At 38.2% G+C, this 12,512-nt stretch overlaps 1 protein-coding gene across 2 annotated transcripts in view; it reads left to right on the top strand.

The window, feature by feature from the left end:
• SLC12A4 (solute carrier family 12 member 4) overlaps window positions 1-10,763 on the top strand; it is a 45,862-nt gene extending 35,099 nt beyond the window's left edge. For both annotated transcript variants that reach the window (XM_042876911.1, XM_042876912.1), the window contains exons 16-24: window positions 272-376; window positions 1,225-1,393; window positions 2,479-2,674; window positions 3,646-3,815; window positions 3,994-4,125; window positions 4,217-4,324; window positions 5,118-5,302; window positions 8,037-8,170; window positions 9,597-10,763. In XM_042876911.1, the coding sequence (XP_042732845.1) occupies window positions 272-376; window positions 1,225-1,393; window positions 2,479-2,674; window positions 3,646-3,815; window positions 3,994-4,125; window positions 4,217-4,324; window positions 5,118-5,302; window positions 8,037-8,170; window positions 9,597-9,688 (1,291 nt within the window). In that variant the 3' untranslated portion in view covers window positions 9,689-10,763. The remainder of the gene's footprint in view (window positions 1-271; window positions 377-1,224; window positions 1,394-2,478; window positions 2,675-3,645; window positions 3,816-3,993; window positions 4,126-4,216; window positions 4,325-5,117; window positions 5,303-8,036; window positions 8,171-9,596) is intronic.
• Window positions 10,764-12,512: the final 1,749 nt, after the last annotated feature.

Here is a 12,512-nt window from a genome sequence, read left to right as displayed (position 1 = left end):
ATATTGAAATGCCTGTTGTTTATGCTTGGGAAACCTCTGGAGTGTTGATTACAATTACATGCAGGAAGGTGGTGTCATACACATTTGACTGAAATATTTGCATTTTGCTCATGTGATACGCATCACACATAGCTATACATATGTGCGTGTGATGCATGCTGTGCATCACAGTACTGAACTCATAAGGTAATAATTTCTCTGTGTTGAGATTGTGGATTGCATTTAAATGCTCATAAAAGTGAATGATGGCTAAACTGTGTGTTCTTCACAGTGCAGAGAAGGAATGGGGTGATGGTATCCGGGGTCTTTCGCTCAGTGCTGCGAGATATGCCTTACTCAGACTGGAGGAAGGTCCTCCACACACAAAGAACTGGAGGTACTCATTTTAGTCGAGTAGTTTGCACTGATTTGATTGTCTGTGTACACATAAGGCATTAAATTGGATTCCAAGCAAGATTTTGGGGATCTGTGTGATTGAATTTAAACGCCCAGAATATCTATTCAGAAGTGGAACCTGTTAAAAGATTGCCACGTGCAGAGTTCCAGAGGCCTACTGTAATTTGCTGGGAGCATGAAGAAGTCACTGCTACCATTTGAGGCTTAAAAACTGACAGAGAGGCCAACGTTTCTCCCTCTGGCTTTGTATGTTAAGCCAGATTACAGAACTCTCCTCTGAGTTGTGTTGCACAGCTCTTGTCAGGCTCTGAACAGGAGGAGTAGGAATCTCCCTTTAAAAAAAAAAAAAAAAAAGTCTGTAAGTCTTTTTGAACTTGCTTAACCTTAGCTTAAGAGAGAGAATAATGTAACTAATCTGTAAAAATATCTTAAGGAACAAAAAGCAGAATGATAAAAACATTTGTATTTCCCAAACTTTTGGCACAAGATAGATCTGGAGGGACAGCCTTTCTCACAGAGCACGTGCCATAACTGTGCTTAACAGAGCCTTGAAAAATCAACCATGTAATAAAACTAATGAAAATCTCTTAAGCTAAGTACATGAATGGGTTTTATGACTGCCAAAACAATACAATTCCCTCAGTGCCTCAAATCTGCTTTGAATCGAGAGAAATAAATTATTAATTAAAGCCCTCCTAATGGAGGGGAGAGAGTGTAGTTATCAGAGTTAATATTCAGGTGCAATTAAAGTGATGAATGAGGCAGTTTTTCAGAAGTGTCTTTGTAATTTATTAATAAAAAAATTAATTCTCTTTCAATTTCTTCCAGGCCTCAGTTGTTGGTACTTTTGAAACTTGATGAAGACTTGCATGTAAAATACCCAAGATTGTTAACGTTTGCATCCCAGCTGAAAGCTGGCAAAGGTTTGACTATCATAGGATCAGTCATCCAAGGGAACTTCTTGGAAACTTATGGAGAAGCCCAGGCTGCTGAACAGGTCAGTGTGCCAAATCAGTCCCTAAAGGAATTTCATAATCTTTAAGGCAAAAAGCATATCAGTAAGACTTCCATGAAATACAGTATGAGCCAAGTAGTGCTACAGTTGTTTGTTAAAGAGCTTGTAAACATTTCAGCTGTCAGTTTTCTTTGAAAATATAGGATGAATGCTTTCCAACCTGTAAAAGAAGCCTAACTGCATATAACTGTCTTTATTTATAGAAAGTAATTACTCTGGAAGCTTATGTATGCTGATTAATGAAAGGAAGATGACTATTTAGTTTCTCGACATAACATGAAACATTTCAGTGACTTTCAATTATTATAAATTAGCAAACATTGTATTTCTTTCTGCATGGTGATAAATTTATCTCAAAAAGCATTAAAAGATGGTCTTGAAAAATTGTTAATAAATGATTTAATCCTTCTCATTGTGTATACCTGACATTATAGGCCTGCTTTCATCCATGTCTTATCTGCATATCATTGTTTTCCCCAAAGGTTTTTGTACAGGAGCACTGTTAAAAAAGGAAAAATGAGTTCATAGGCCTACAGGTTGAACGAGTTTAATTTTTAAACAAATAGAGGGCAGGGAGTTCTTGTGTGGGGTGTCTGTGGGATTCAAGTGGGGATTTAGTGCTTGTACACGTTAAATGAATATAACAACACATCAAACTACATATAGATATCTGAAACTGGAAATCCAAGTGAAGGTAATTAACTGTGTGTTTAAAAAGGTGGATGTTTTAAGATTAGAAAATGGAAAGTGGGGTAGGAACAGATACTGCTAACTGCTGCAGTTTTTGTGAGTAAGAGATTATAGCACAAACCCAAAAGAGAAGCTTGCCTTGTATCTTTGTATCAAGTTGTGTTTGGAAGGGAACTTTGTGTGCTTTAGCATCAGGTATTATATACGAGTGGGCATTTTCTCTTCTGTTTTGTTAAGGAAAGTGATTGAGCTGAACTTTGCCTTAGGGCGTGTTTTACCTGTGGTCCTATGTATCAGGAGTGTACTTTGTAATCAAATGATAGACAAAGGCATGGAATTCTTCTTGCACATGAAGCTTTTCCTTGACTGTCTTCCAGACTATTAAAAATATGATGGACATTGAGAAGGTGAAAGGATTCTGTCAAGTAGTTGTAGCCAATAAAGTTCGGGAGGGAATTGCCCACTTGATCCAGTCCTGTGGGCTCGGTGGCATGAAACATAATACTGTGGTTTTGGGATGGCCGTATGGATGGAGGCAAAGTGAAGATCCAAGGTCATGGAAGACGTTTATAGGTGAGTTTTGAAGGTTTGATGGGACCAAAGATGGCGCACCAAGGTGATTATTACACATACGTTACACACTGGGGATTTTAACTGAATTTTTGTGAAATTTATTATTATTATTATTATTATTTTTACAGTTTTTGTTTCTTCTGTTGATCATGAACTTCATGTTGAGTTAAGAAAGCTTAAGTCTTAAAAAAATAAAAGTGGTCTCATATACTACGTGGTATTGCTGGGGTTGTGTCTGCTGGATTTATGTTACAAAAGATGTAAATACAGCAAGTGAGGCTAAGCTCTGAGGGAATTAAAATCTTTCATGTGAGACCAGCTGATGAGATTGAGGAGACAGGGGAAAGTATGGCTATGCTTTCAGGCAAAGCAATAAGCAAGTTGTCTGTAGATGATTTCTTACAAAACTGACTTATATTTGAAATATCATTTATTGTAGCAAGGAGGCCTATGAAAGTTCTTCAAAGATTGATTTAGTAGTTCAATTAATCTTTCTAATGAATGCTTCAAAATGATGGACTTGAGAGATACTGTTTTGGTGGCAAACTATTATTTTTTTACCTAGATAATCTCTTTCCACGGGTGCTAATCTAGCCATCTTTACTATGGGAACTAGCACTGCCCTTGCCCTGTCACTGTCATTCTGTTGTCTCAGATATCCAACTACTTAACAGACAAATTAGAACATCTGCTTCTTCCTTGTATTTAGCTTTGAAGATCACAGCCTTTATTTCAGACATGAAATAGGGCTTGTGTTCCTGTAAGTCTATTTTATCTTAGCTGTGTCATTTGTCTGATCTGTCTGTGTAAGCCTCCCATTATGTACTTTTCTTTATGTAAGTGATAACTTTTGTAGTTTACTGACATTTGCTTATTGAGTGTTGTTTTTTTTTTGTTTGGCTGTTTTTTTTTTACTATAGATGACTCTGGCAGAATTGGAGATAACTGTTTGTTCTTTCCCCTCTTGGCAGGTACTGTTCGTTGCACAACTGCAGCCCATCTGGCTCTGCTGGTTCCCAAAAATGTGTCTTTCTATCCCAGCAACCATGAGCGTTACAATGAAGGCAACATTGATGTGTGGTGGATTGTGCATGATGGAGGCATGTTGATGCTTCTTCCTTTTCTGCTCAAACAGCACAAAGTAAGGAGCTTAGAAAAAGAATGTTTGTTAGCAATTACTTTAGTATGCATTACTGTAAAGAAAAAAGGCCCAGTAGCATTGTTTGCAGAGATAAACAACCGTAGTTATATTCGTAAGCTCATTTCATAAAGCAGTGTTATTAAATCAAATATATTGAGAACTCACGTTCCCTCACCAGGTTTGGAGAAAATGCAAGATGAGAATTTTTACTGTGGCTCAGATGGATGACAACAGCATCCAGATGAAGAAGGACTTGGCTACTTTCCTCTATCAACTCCGAATAGAGGCAGAGGTAGAAGTGGTAGAAATGGTAAGGGACTTGAGCCTGTTTTTCACTTCATGATGGAAATGATAGTGTCTGATTATGACTTTAGAGCAACATTTTTTTCTTATTTCTGCAGCATAATAGTGATATTTCAGCATATACTTATGAGAGAACTCTTATGATGGAGCAGAGGTCTCAGATGCTGAGGCAAATGAGGCTGACAAAAACAGAGCGGGAAAGAGAGGTATGTCATTTGTGGTTGATTACTGTGGGCTGCTGAGGTGCATGACGCAGTGCCTTCCGGGTGCTGTTTTATAATAGCTGCTTCTAAATTAAACTCCTGTATTCTAAAGTTAAAAGGAAATACCTTTGGTGTAGCGTTTTGTTTCCCAGAATTGCTTGTTGTCACTGAATAGCCTTGCTGCACATGCAAACCCATGTTAGAAATCATCTGTTTTAGGAAAAAACAATGCCAGCATATATGCTGCAGAAACAATTTATGTTGTTCCTGTTTGCAATGCAGATGATGCTCAGTGATGTGAGGATGTAAGTCTGAACCCAATTTTGACTTTTATTTTGCTTTGTGTGGAATGTCTGAGGCTTGTCTCAGTTTATAGAATAATCCATTTTCCTTCTGGAAGCTTCACTGTAGGTTGGATTGTTAGCCTTCAAAGTATTCAGTCTTAGTTTTGTGCATGCATTTGTCCAACTTTTTGTCATCAGTTTTGTGTCAAACACTGGTTGTTTCAGATCATGTCATGATCTGAGATGGAGAGTCTTTTTTTTCTTTTCTGTTGTATAGATACAGGCATCCGTTAGACTGAATTCTGCACGGCTCACAATCATCTAAGTAGTTTAAAGTCAGGTTATGTAGGATTTTTAGTTAGGGCAGGCATTTAGTACTGAGCTGTACTAGGCACTAAGTTGACTGCACATAATAAAAGATGCAATAGAACAAAAAGTCTTTCATTGCTTAGAAAGAACTGTAAATGGTAAAACAAACTCTGAGTTCACCTTGTTGTTCACGTGCCCTCTAGGCTCAGCTAGTAAAGGACAGACATTCAATAGCACGTCTGGAAAGCTTGTACTCAGATGAAGAAGATGAGGGGGACACTGTGCCTGAGAACATTCAGATGACCTGGACAAAAGAGAAATGTGATGCAGAGAAGCGGAACCGAGGCAGCGCTGTGGGGAGCTTTAGAGATCTCATCAGCATTAAACCGTGAGTCTTGTCAGAGTCAATGGTTTGCACCTCCCGAAAGTCTAGTTGTGCTGAGAGTTCATCATGTTTCCCTTCTAATCCTTGGTTTAGACTTGGACAGGAAACATTGAACCTGACTACAGAAAAGACAGCAGTTAGCATCCAGAGAAATTTCTAACATATGAAATCTGGCACACATGCCTCAGTATTTTACTTGATACAGTCAATTCTGAACCAGAGATATTAAAACCTATTCTTTCCTCCTGCCTCCCAAATACATTAACAAAACACACTCTCAAAGAAACAGACTGATAATTTCACGGATCTAATGGCAATTAATAAAAGGCTGATAACTTCACTGACCTGATATCAAATATGGATGTTTAATACAGCAAGGAAGAGGCTGTGAGGATGATGAGTGACTGAATAGAATATGTTTGTGATTAAAACCCTTTAAGATGAATTTATTGTTGAAAGAGTATGGACATACAACAACCATTTTAGTGTTACTTGGTGTGCACCACCTGAATAGCTAGAAGTAAAGCTCATGATGGCTTAGTATAGAAATATGTTAATATCCTGTGATCTCTTGATGTATTGCATCTTGCATGAAGAGTTCATCCCACCAGCTTTGCATACTTGACGAAATTACAGATTTTTCTTGGCAATAAAGCAGTGAGGAATCAAATCTGCTCTAGGGTGAAATCATATATAGTTCGTATACTGTAGAAATTCTGCTGAATTTGGTGTTAACTGCCTGTACTTTTTCCTCTTCCATGCTTTCAGAGAGTGGGAAAACTTGTAAGTTTGTTATTTAACGTAGAAGTGCCTTAAGGTGATTGAGGGAACGCTTTGTTATCTCAACTAAGAGCAGGAAAAATCTATGCAATTATGGAAGGAAAGAACAGAAAATGAGTTAGGTTTAAGCAGTCTTAGCAATGGTTTTAAAGGGAGCAGGATTAGCCACGTAAGCTAACTATCATCATAAATAACACGTAACAAATTGTAAGTGATGCTGACAAATCATGGAGAAAAACCAAACAATTACAGGTCTGAACCTTTTTTCTTAAGCAAAGTGTCTCACAAACTGTGGATCCTTCCTCAACACTGCTATGTTGTTATTTCTGGCAGTCTCTGGACCCTTTAAAAAACAAACAAACAGAACAATAACAAAAAACCTTTTCTCATAGTCTACACCTTCACATCACTGGAAAGATGCAAGTTTTGAATGTCACTTCATAGAATACCAAACCTTTAATTTTCCATTACTTTTCTAAAACTATATATATCAACTATATATAGTTAATAGCAGTGCATTGTTTCTGGTGCTGGTTTCTTCCACACTTCCTGTAAACATAATCTGGTGCCTCTCTGTGTTGTCTGTGGCTTCCTGAAGCTGACATGGTGAAGACAGAGCATGTCCTTGCTCTATGTTAAATAGGAACTTGAAATAACAGGAGTAATTTGAAGTGGATAGACTGCTGTTAGTATAACTAATATTAATCATACTATTGCATCTTCTATTTTCTGTATATATAAAATACTTCTTGCAAAACTAAATATTTGGAAGAGCAGCAAGGTTACTAAAGGCTTTTTAACTCATAATGTGTAAAACTGAATCAGGAAAACTGCGTGTTCGTATTCAGTCTGTCTACTAATACCTTGTTTTAATGCATTAAAATGAAGAAACAAAACAAGTGGGAAATCCTAGAATCCTCAAAACTGGAAATATATTTGCCTTTTTGTCAGTCTATTTCTGTTTTGCTTTCCCTTTTTCAGTACCAAAATAATAACTGATTTCCTGTAGGAAGGAAACAGTTCCTGACTCAGAATTCCTAACGGATACTTTCCAGTTCTATTCCTGCGTGAATTGATGTTATTTTGTGGTGATATATTCTGATAAACTGATAATGTGCCTATGTACAGAATTAATTGTGTGCCAGGATTCTGAAAGAGCAGGCTTGTAAGGTCATTCTGCACCTATTTTCTTGTCTGCCACAATTTCTGAATCAAGTGGCTGATCAGATTTGAAAGCATGATTGTGATTTTAAAGATCAGATCATAGGGCTTTTTTTGCAAATAACCAGGCAGAGAGGTTGATTAGTGTCAAACTGAGGTAAAGGTTAAAATCTTTATTAAACACCAGTAAAGTCCCATAAGCAGGCATGCATCCAGCCATTCGTAGTGTAGGAAGCTGTAGCAAACCAGGCTTTTTCTGGAGATGTCAAATGCTGTTCCACACAAAAGGACAAGTCCACTCACAGAGAGCATGGATGGAACACAATGCTGCCCTCCTGTGCCTTCATTCTGATGAATCTGAGAAAACTGGTGTTCTGGTACTGAGCCATGGGAGGTCTGTGCTGCCACAGGAGGGGATCTAGAGGAGGCTGCCAAAAGTGAAGACTTTGCAGTCAGAAGCACCCATGGTCAAAGAGCACGTCCCCTCGGGCGAATGTGTTTTCAGCTTCTTGTGAGAGCTCTAGATCTTTATAAAACGTGCTTCCCAAAGAGCAGCATAACTTCAACACTTGGAGACCTAACTCCAGGGATCTTAAGATGGATGGGCTGGCAGTATCTGAAGGACTTTGTGAGATCTTTTTAGTATCTGTGTCATTATTTGAAGAAATGTACTGTTGGTTGAGTTGACACTGAACGGGGTATTAAGGAGACCTTAAGGTATGCTTTTAAGGACTTCTTGGACATTCTGTTTTTCATGCATGTTTCTAACAGGAAGTCCAAATGTGCTTTTCTGCAGGAACCAATCTAATGTCCGAAGGATGCACACAGCAGTGAAGCTGAACGAAGTTATTGTTAATAGATCCCATGATGCCAGACTCGTTCTCCTGAATATGCCTGGTCCTCCCAAGAACACTGATGGTGATGAGAACTGTATCCTTTCAGTCAAGGCCTGGTCCACATGCAAACGTTTTCTTTAATGTGTGTTCTTGAAGTTGTTTTGACACAAATGTCAGACTGTAAGAAATGACAGTTTCCACTGAGTGGAGAGTACTTGCTTGGGGCTGCAACGTAGTAGTTGCTTAAAGTAGAATTTGCTCTGAAAGCCTTGTAGATTTGAAATCAGTGTTGTCTTGATTCTTATTTAACGTAATTTACCAAGTCCTTGCAAGTCTTGCTTGTGCAACAACATGCAATTCATTGTGATTGTTTTATCACTAGAGAAAAGGGTCAACAGTTTGACAACACTTAACATGTTCTAGGGAAGGAGCAAAAGCTAATTCTGAAAGGCATATGGACAGTGTCATTTAGATGCTGGGGCCTGCATCAGGGAATGAAGTCTACAGTGCTGACTTTGGAGATTAATTCTCAATAGTGGATGTAGCAGATGTTTAAGGAGGCATTCACAGTAGTCAGTGCTCTGAATTCAGGACAGTGTCTGAACTTGAGTGAGCAGGAAGTGCTGATAGAGAGGGCATATCTCAGGTATATTCTCTCACAACAGAATTTGGAAGTTTAGCTGTGAATGCAATGCTCTGGTACAATTAAAATTCAAACCTACAGTATTTAGATACCTAGAAGAATACTTGCACCGTGCCTCTAAGCAAGGCCAGAGCTGGGGATTGCAATCTGCAAAGCCTCCTGGCATTCTAGTTTTCTGTCCATTGCTTCTCTTCAGCCTTGGTTTGTACTTTCATGTTAGCAAGCCTTTCTTTGAACTGTGCCAAAAATATGTGTATCGTATATGTATTGAGTTGTGAATCACAGACCAAATGATTGTAGTTTTCTCCTGACTCTGGAGGGAAACAGTGGTAACAGTTGGCACACAACAGCTTGCTGGCTGAAGAAGAGAGAAAAACACTCCACAGCATAAGGTTGTTTCAAGCACAGCTGCTACAGCTGCAGGAGAGATTTTGAACTTGAGGCTCTGGGTAACTTTGGGTGATGCTACTTCCTCCTCCAGCCATCCCTAGAGAGGCTGAGCCCTTGTGACCAAACAGCATGCAGTATTCACAAACAACAAGTGAGAGGAAATGTCTGTGTGTCCTGGTGCTCAGATCATTTTGCTGGGGAAGTGAAAGAGTCTTGCTTTCAAAAAACTCCTAAAGTTTATATTATAAGAGTTCCCTAACTCAGTCCTATTGCCACCTTATCTACATTTAGAAGGATGAATACAGGTGTATCAAATTGAGTCCTGGGTTGAAATAAGTATAAACTTAAAAGGACTGCTCAGAGTTCTGGTTTTTCGTTGCCTGTAACATTCTGAATCCAATGTTTTACTACAGTTCTGGAAGGGGGGAGGCTAATCACTGTGCATTCTGATTTTAACACTTCTTTGTCCTTGACTTTCCTGAAACAGACATGGAGTTTCTTGAAGTCTTGACGGAGGGTCTGGAGAGAGTATTACTTGTCAGAGGAGGTGGACGAGAAGTCATCACAATTTACTCCTGATTTAGTGCAAATTTCTAACGCTGGCCTACATTTACCTTATTGGTGATAACGGACATTCCAGTTTTAATTGGAGAAGAAGAAAAGGTTTTTCTGCCTAACTTTCTCCTCATCCAGTTCTGTTCATTGTCTTTCCGTTTGCAATTTACATATCTTTTGGGGTTAAAGTGTTGTTACACCATCCAATTAGCAACATAATTTAATTGTGAAGCTGCCACGTTATTCAGTTTCTGCTTTGATACTCCAGCATTTGTGCATGTAGTTTTACCATTAAACCTGTTTTTGGACACCACTGCCATGTGCAGTATTTTTAGTAACTGTATGTAAAGTTAGGACGTGAAAGCCAGTTACTGTAAAAAGATTTTAAAAGCTTTTTATATTAGGTTTGGGGAATAGAATAACATTATATAGCAGCTAGTTTCTGCTGAAGTTCAGCTATAAAGCATTTTCTAAGAGCACACTAAATTGTAAGAGAACTGAAAAAAGCTTTTTTTTTTTTTTCTTCTGGGTTTATTTCCAGAACTAAACTCTCAGTATTGGATAAGAATTTATACTTTTAATACATTTATTGATAGAGATTTAAATAAATTATGTTGATATAGTTGGAATTATGTATGTAGCTTGCTACAAATTGTGTTGCTTCTGAGACTTGAGGTTCTGTGAGGCCAGATCCCTATTTATTTTTGTATTTATTTGTCAGAAATAATGGATACGCAAGGCTGCTTAGGAATACAGAGATCTCGTAATAAATTTTGAATCATCAGTTGATTGAAGGACCAGTCCTGTGCAGTTCCTCCATGCTTTAAATTTCTTGCAGACCATCCATCAAAGTACATTGAACGTGCTGGAGTCCCGTGTGCAGAGCCAAGTGCTGTGCTACACGCACAGTGATGGGATTGCATTTGCACAAGTATGAGGGACCTGCTGCTTCATTGTATGCTTTGTTCTTAGAGGAAAAGGAAGAAAAGATGACCTTTATTAACCAATAAGTCTCTGGAGATTTTGTCAAGCCCATTGAGTTGTACTTTATGTACAGAACATTCGTATTTTTTCAATAAAATGTTGCATATACTTTGAACCTATTCTCTGTTCTGTGTGCTATAGTGAATTGCTTGGGAATACTGTATCTGTCTTCACCTTACAGAATTTCTGTGATCTGATTTCAGTGCTTCTGTTGAGTCAGATCCAGACTGTGCAGAGGAATGTGGTGCAGAGGGGTTGGTGTTTGCCCAGATGGCACAAGTGCTGCTCTGTGGAGGTGCCAACTTATTCTTGAAAGCCTGGTGTTGTGCTGAAGTGAGTAAAGGCTCGTGGGTCTGGAGCTACTGCCTTATTAAATAGCTGAGATCTACTCGATGCCTATAGACCATGAAACACAAATGAGACATTGTGCCCTCAGGAGTTCTAGCTGTGTAGGAAAGCAGTGATCCTTTACATTGGATGATTGTGAGCTGACCACTATGGGATGGATTAGTAGTATGGGGAGAAAGATCAGGGTTGACACACTGCTCTGATCTGTGTGATCTTGCTGATTGATATGCTTAGTTCTGTCATCTCAGTTGTAATAGTGTTCCTGGTTGTTTCACTTTGTAACAGCATTTCTAAGGCAGAAATCTAGAACTAGGCAGATTTTTATCTTAAATAAGAACGATATAATAAAGTTTTCTTTATGTAAGAGTTTTATAGTTCAGGTTCTCTCTGGGAAATAGGACATACTAGATGGGAGAGGGATGGTGTTGGTATGTAGCAGATTCCAGCAGCAGTACAGCCAGAAAACATCTTTAGGGTGAGCTCTACCGAATTAATATTCTTCAAGAACAGTCTTTGGTCAAGTTTTGAAAACAAAAACTGATTTCACTCACATTCTTAAGGCAATTGAAAGAATAAGGAAAAAAGGAAAGAATAAACCTTTCTTATTTGTAAATAAAAAGTTTTGTAAAGAGATCATTTTTACATTTTTGGATGAGTAATAGTAAGCAAATTAACAGTAAGTTTTAACACTTACTTGCAAGTGTTCTATAGAAATGGTAATGTTTACAAAATCATTTTATTCCTCTGACTTTTGTGGGTCCAGCTATGAGGTATCTATTTTCTTTCACCAAATCTAAACTTAGAATAAAAACATGCTGAGACATGCATACACTTTGTCCTCGTGAAGTTTTATGCATTTGGATGACATAACTCCATCTCATAGATGGATTTCAGTGCCATCTGCTGCCTGACCTACGTAGCCTGTTGTGTTTTTGGTGTGTTTTTAGTATCAGTAATCAAGTGAACATCCTTACTGATGCAGTAGATGGGGTTCTCTAGGGTTATTCTATGCCATGTGGATAAAAACTAATTCAGTACTTTATGAATACTTATGATTTAGTCGGTTCTAATTAGGTAAGATATCCTTCTATATAGTGGATTTCCTTTGGAAAGGGTGTGTTGATGTAACCTGGAAATAGCTTGCAAAAGGTCAAGAAGCAAACCAGCAATGAGTTAGCTACTCTGAGGGTAACAGAATGATCATCTTCCATTCCTGTCCCAGCAATAGAACCCTTTTCTGTTAAGGAGGTGAGAACATTGCGATCAAGATACAACCAGACTAAGTTGGTACTATCTGCACAGAGCCGTATGTAGTTAACTATGACTAAAACCTCTATGGCAAGATTTCTAATAACTAGAAATGTTTTTTAAAAAAAGAATCCTACTTTAGAACAAAGTAGACACTTCTTGTTTGCTGCCTGCTTTAGCCTTCACCTTCAGAAAACTAGTAATAAAAAAAAACAGGCTATCAAAAAGCTGCTTTCCTCTCTGTGAGGAACTGTGCATTGCTTTCCTG

The sequence above is a fragment of the Lagopus leucura genome, unplaced genomic scaffold (assembly GCF_019238085.1).
Source record: "Lagopus leucura isolate 7727_CA_CO unplaced genomic scaffold, USGS_WTPT01 Super-Scaffold_100017, whole genome shotgun sequence".
Classification (NCBI taxonomy): Eukaryota; Metazoa; Chordata; class Aves; order Galliformes; family Phasianidae; genus Lagopus; species Lagopus leucura.
The sequence above is the reverse complement of the archived record's forward strand: the minus strand, read 5'-3'. Positions and strand labels throughout refer to the sequence as shown.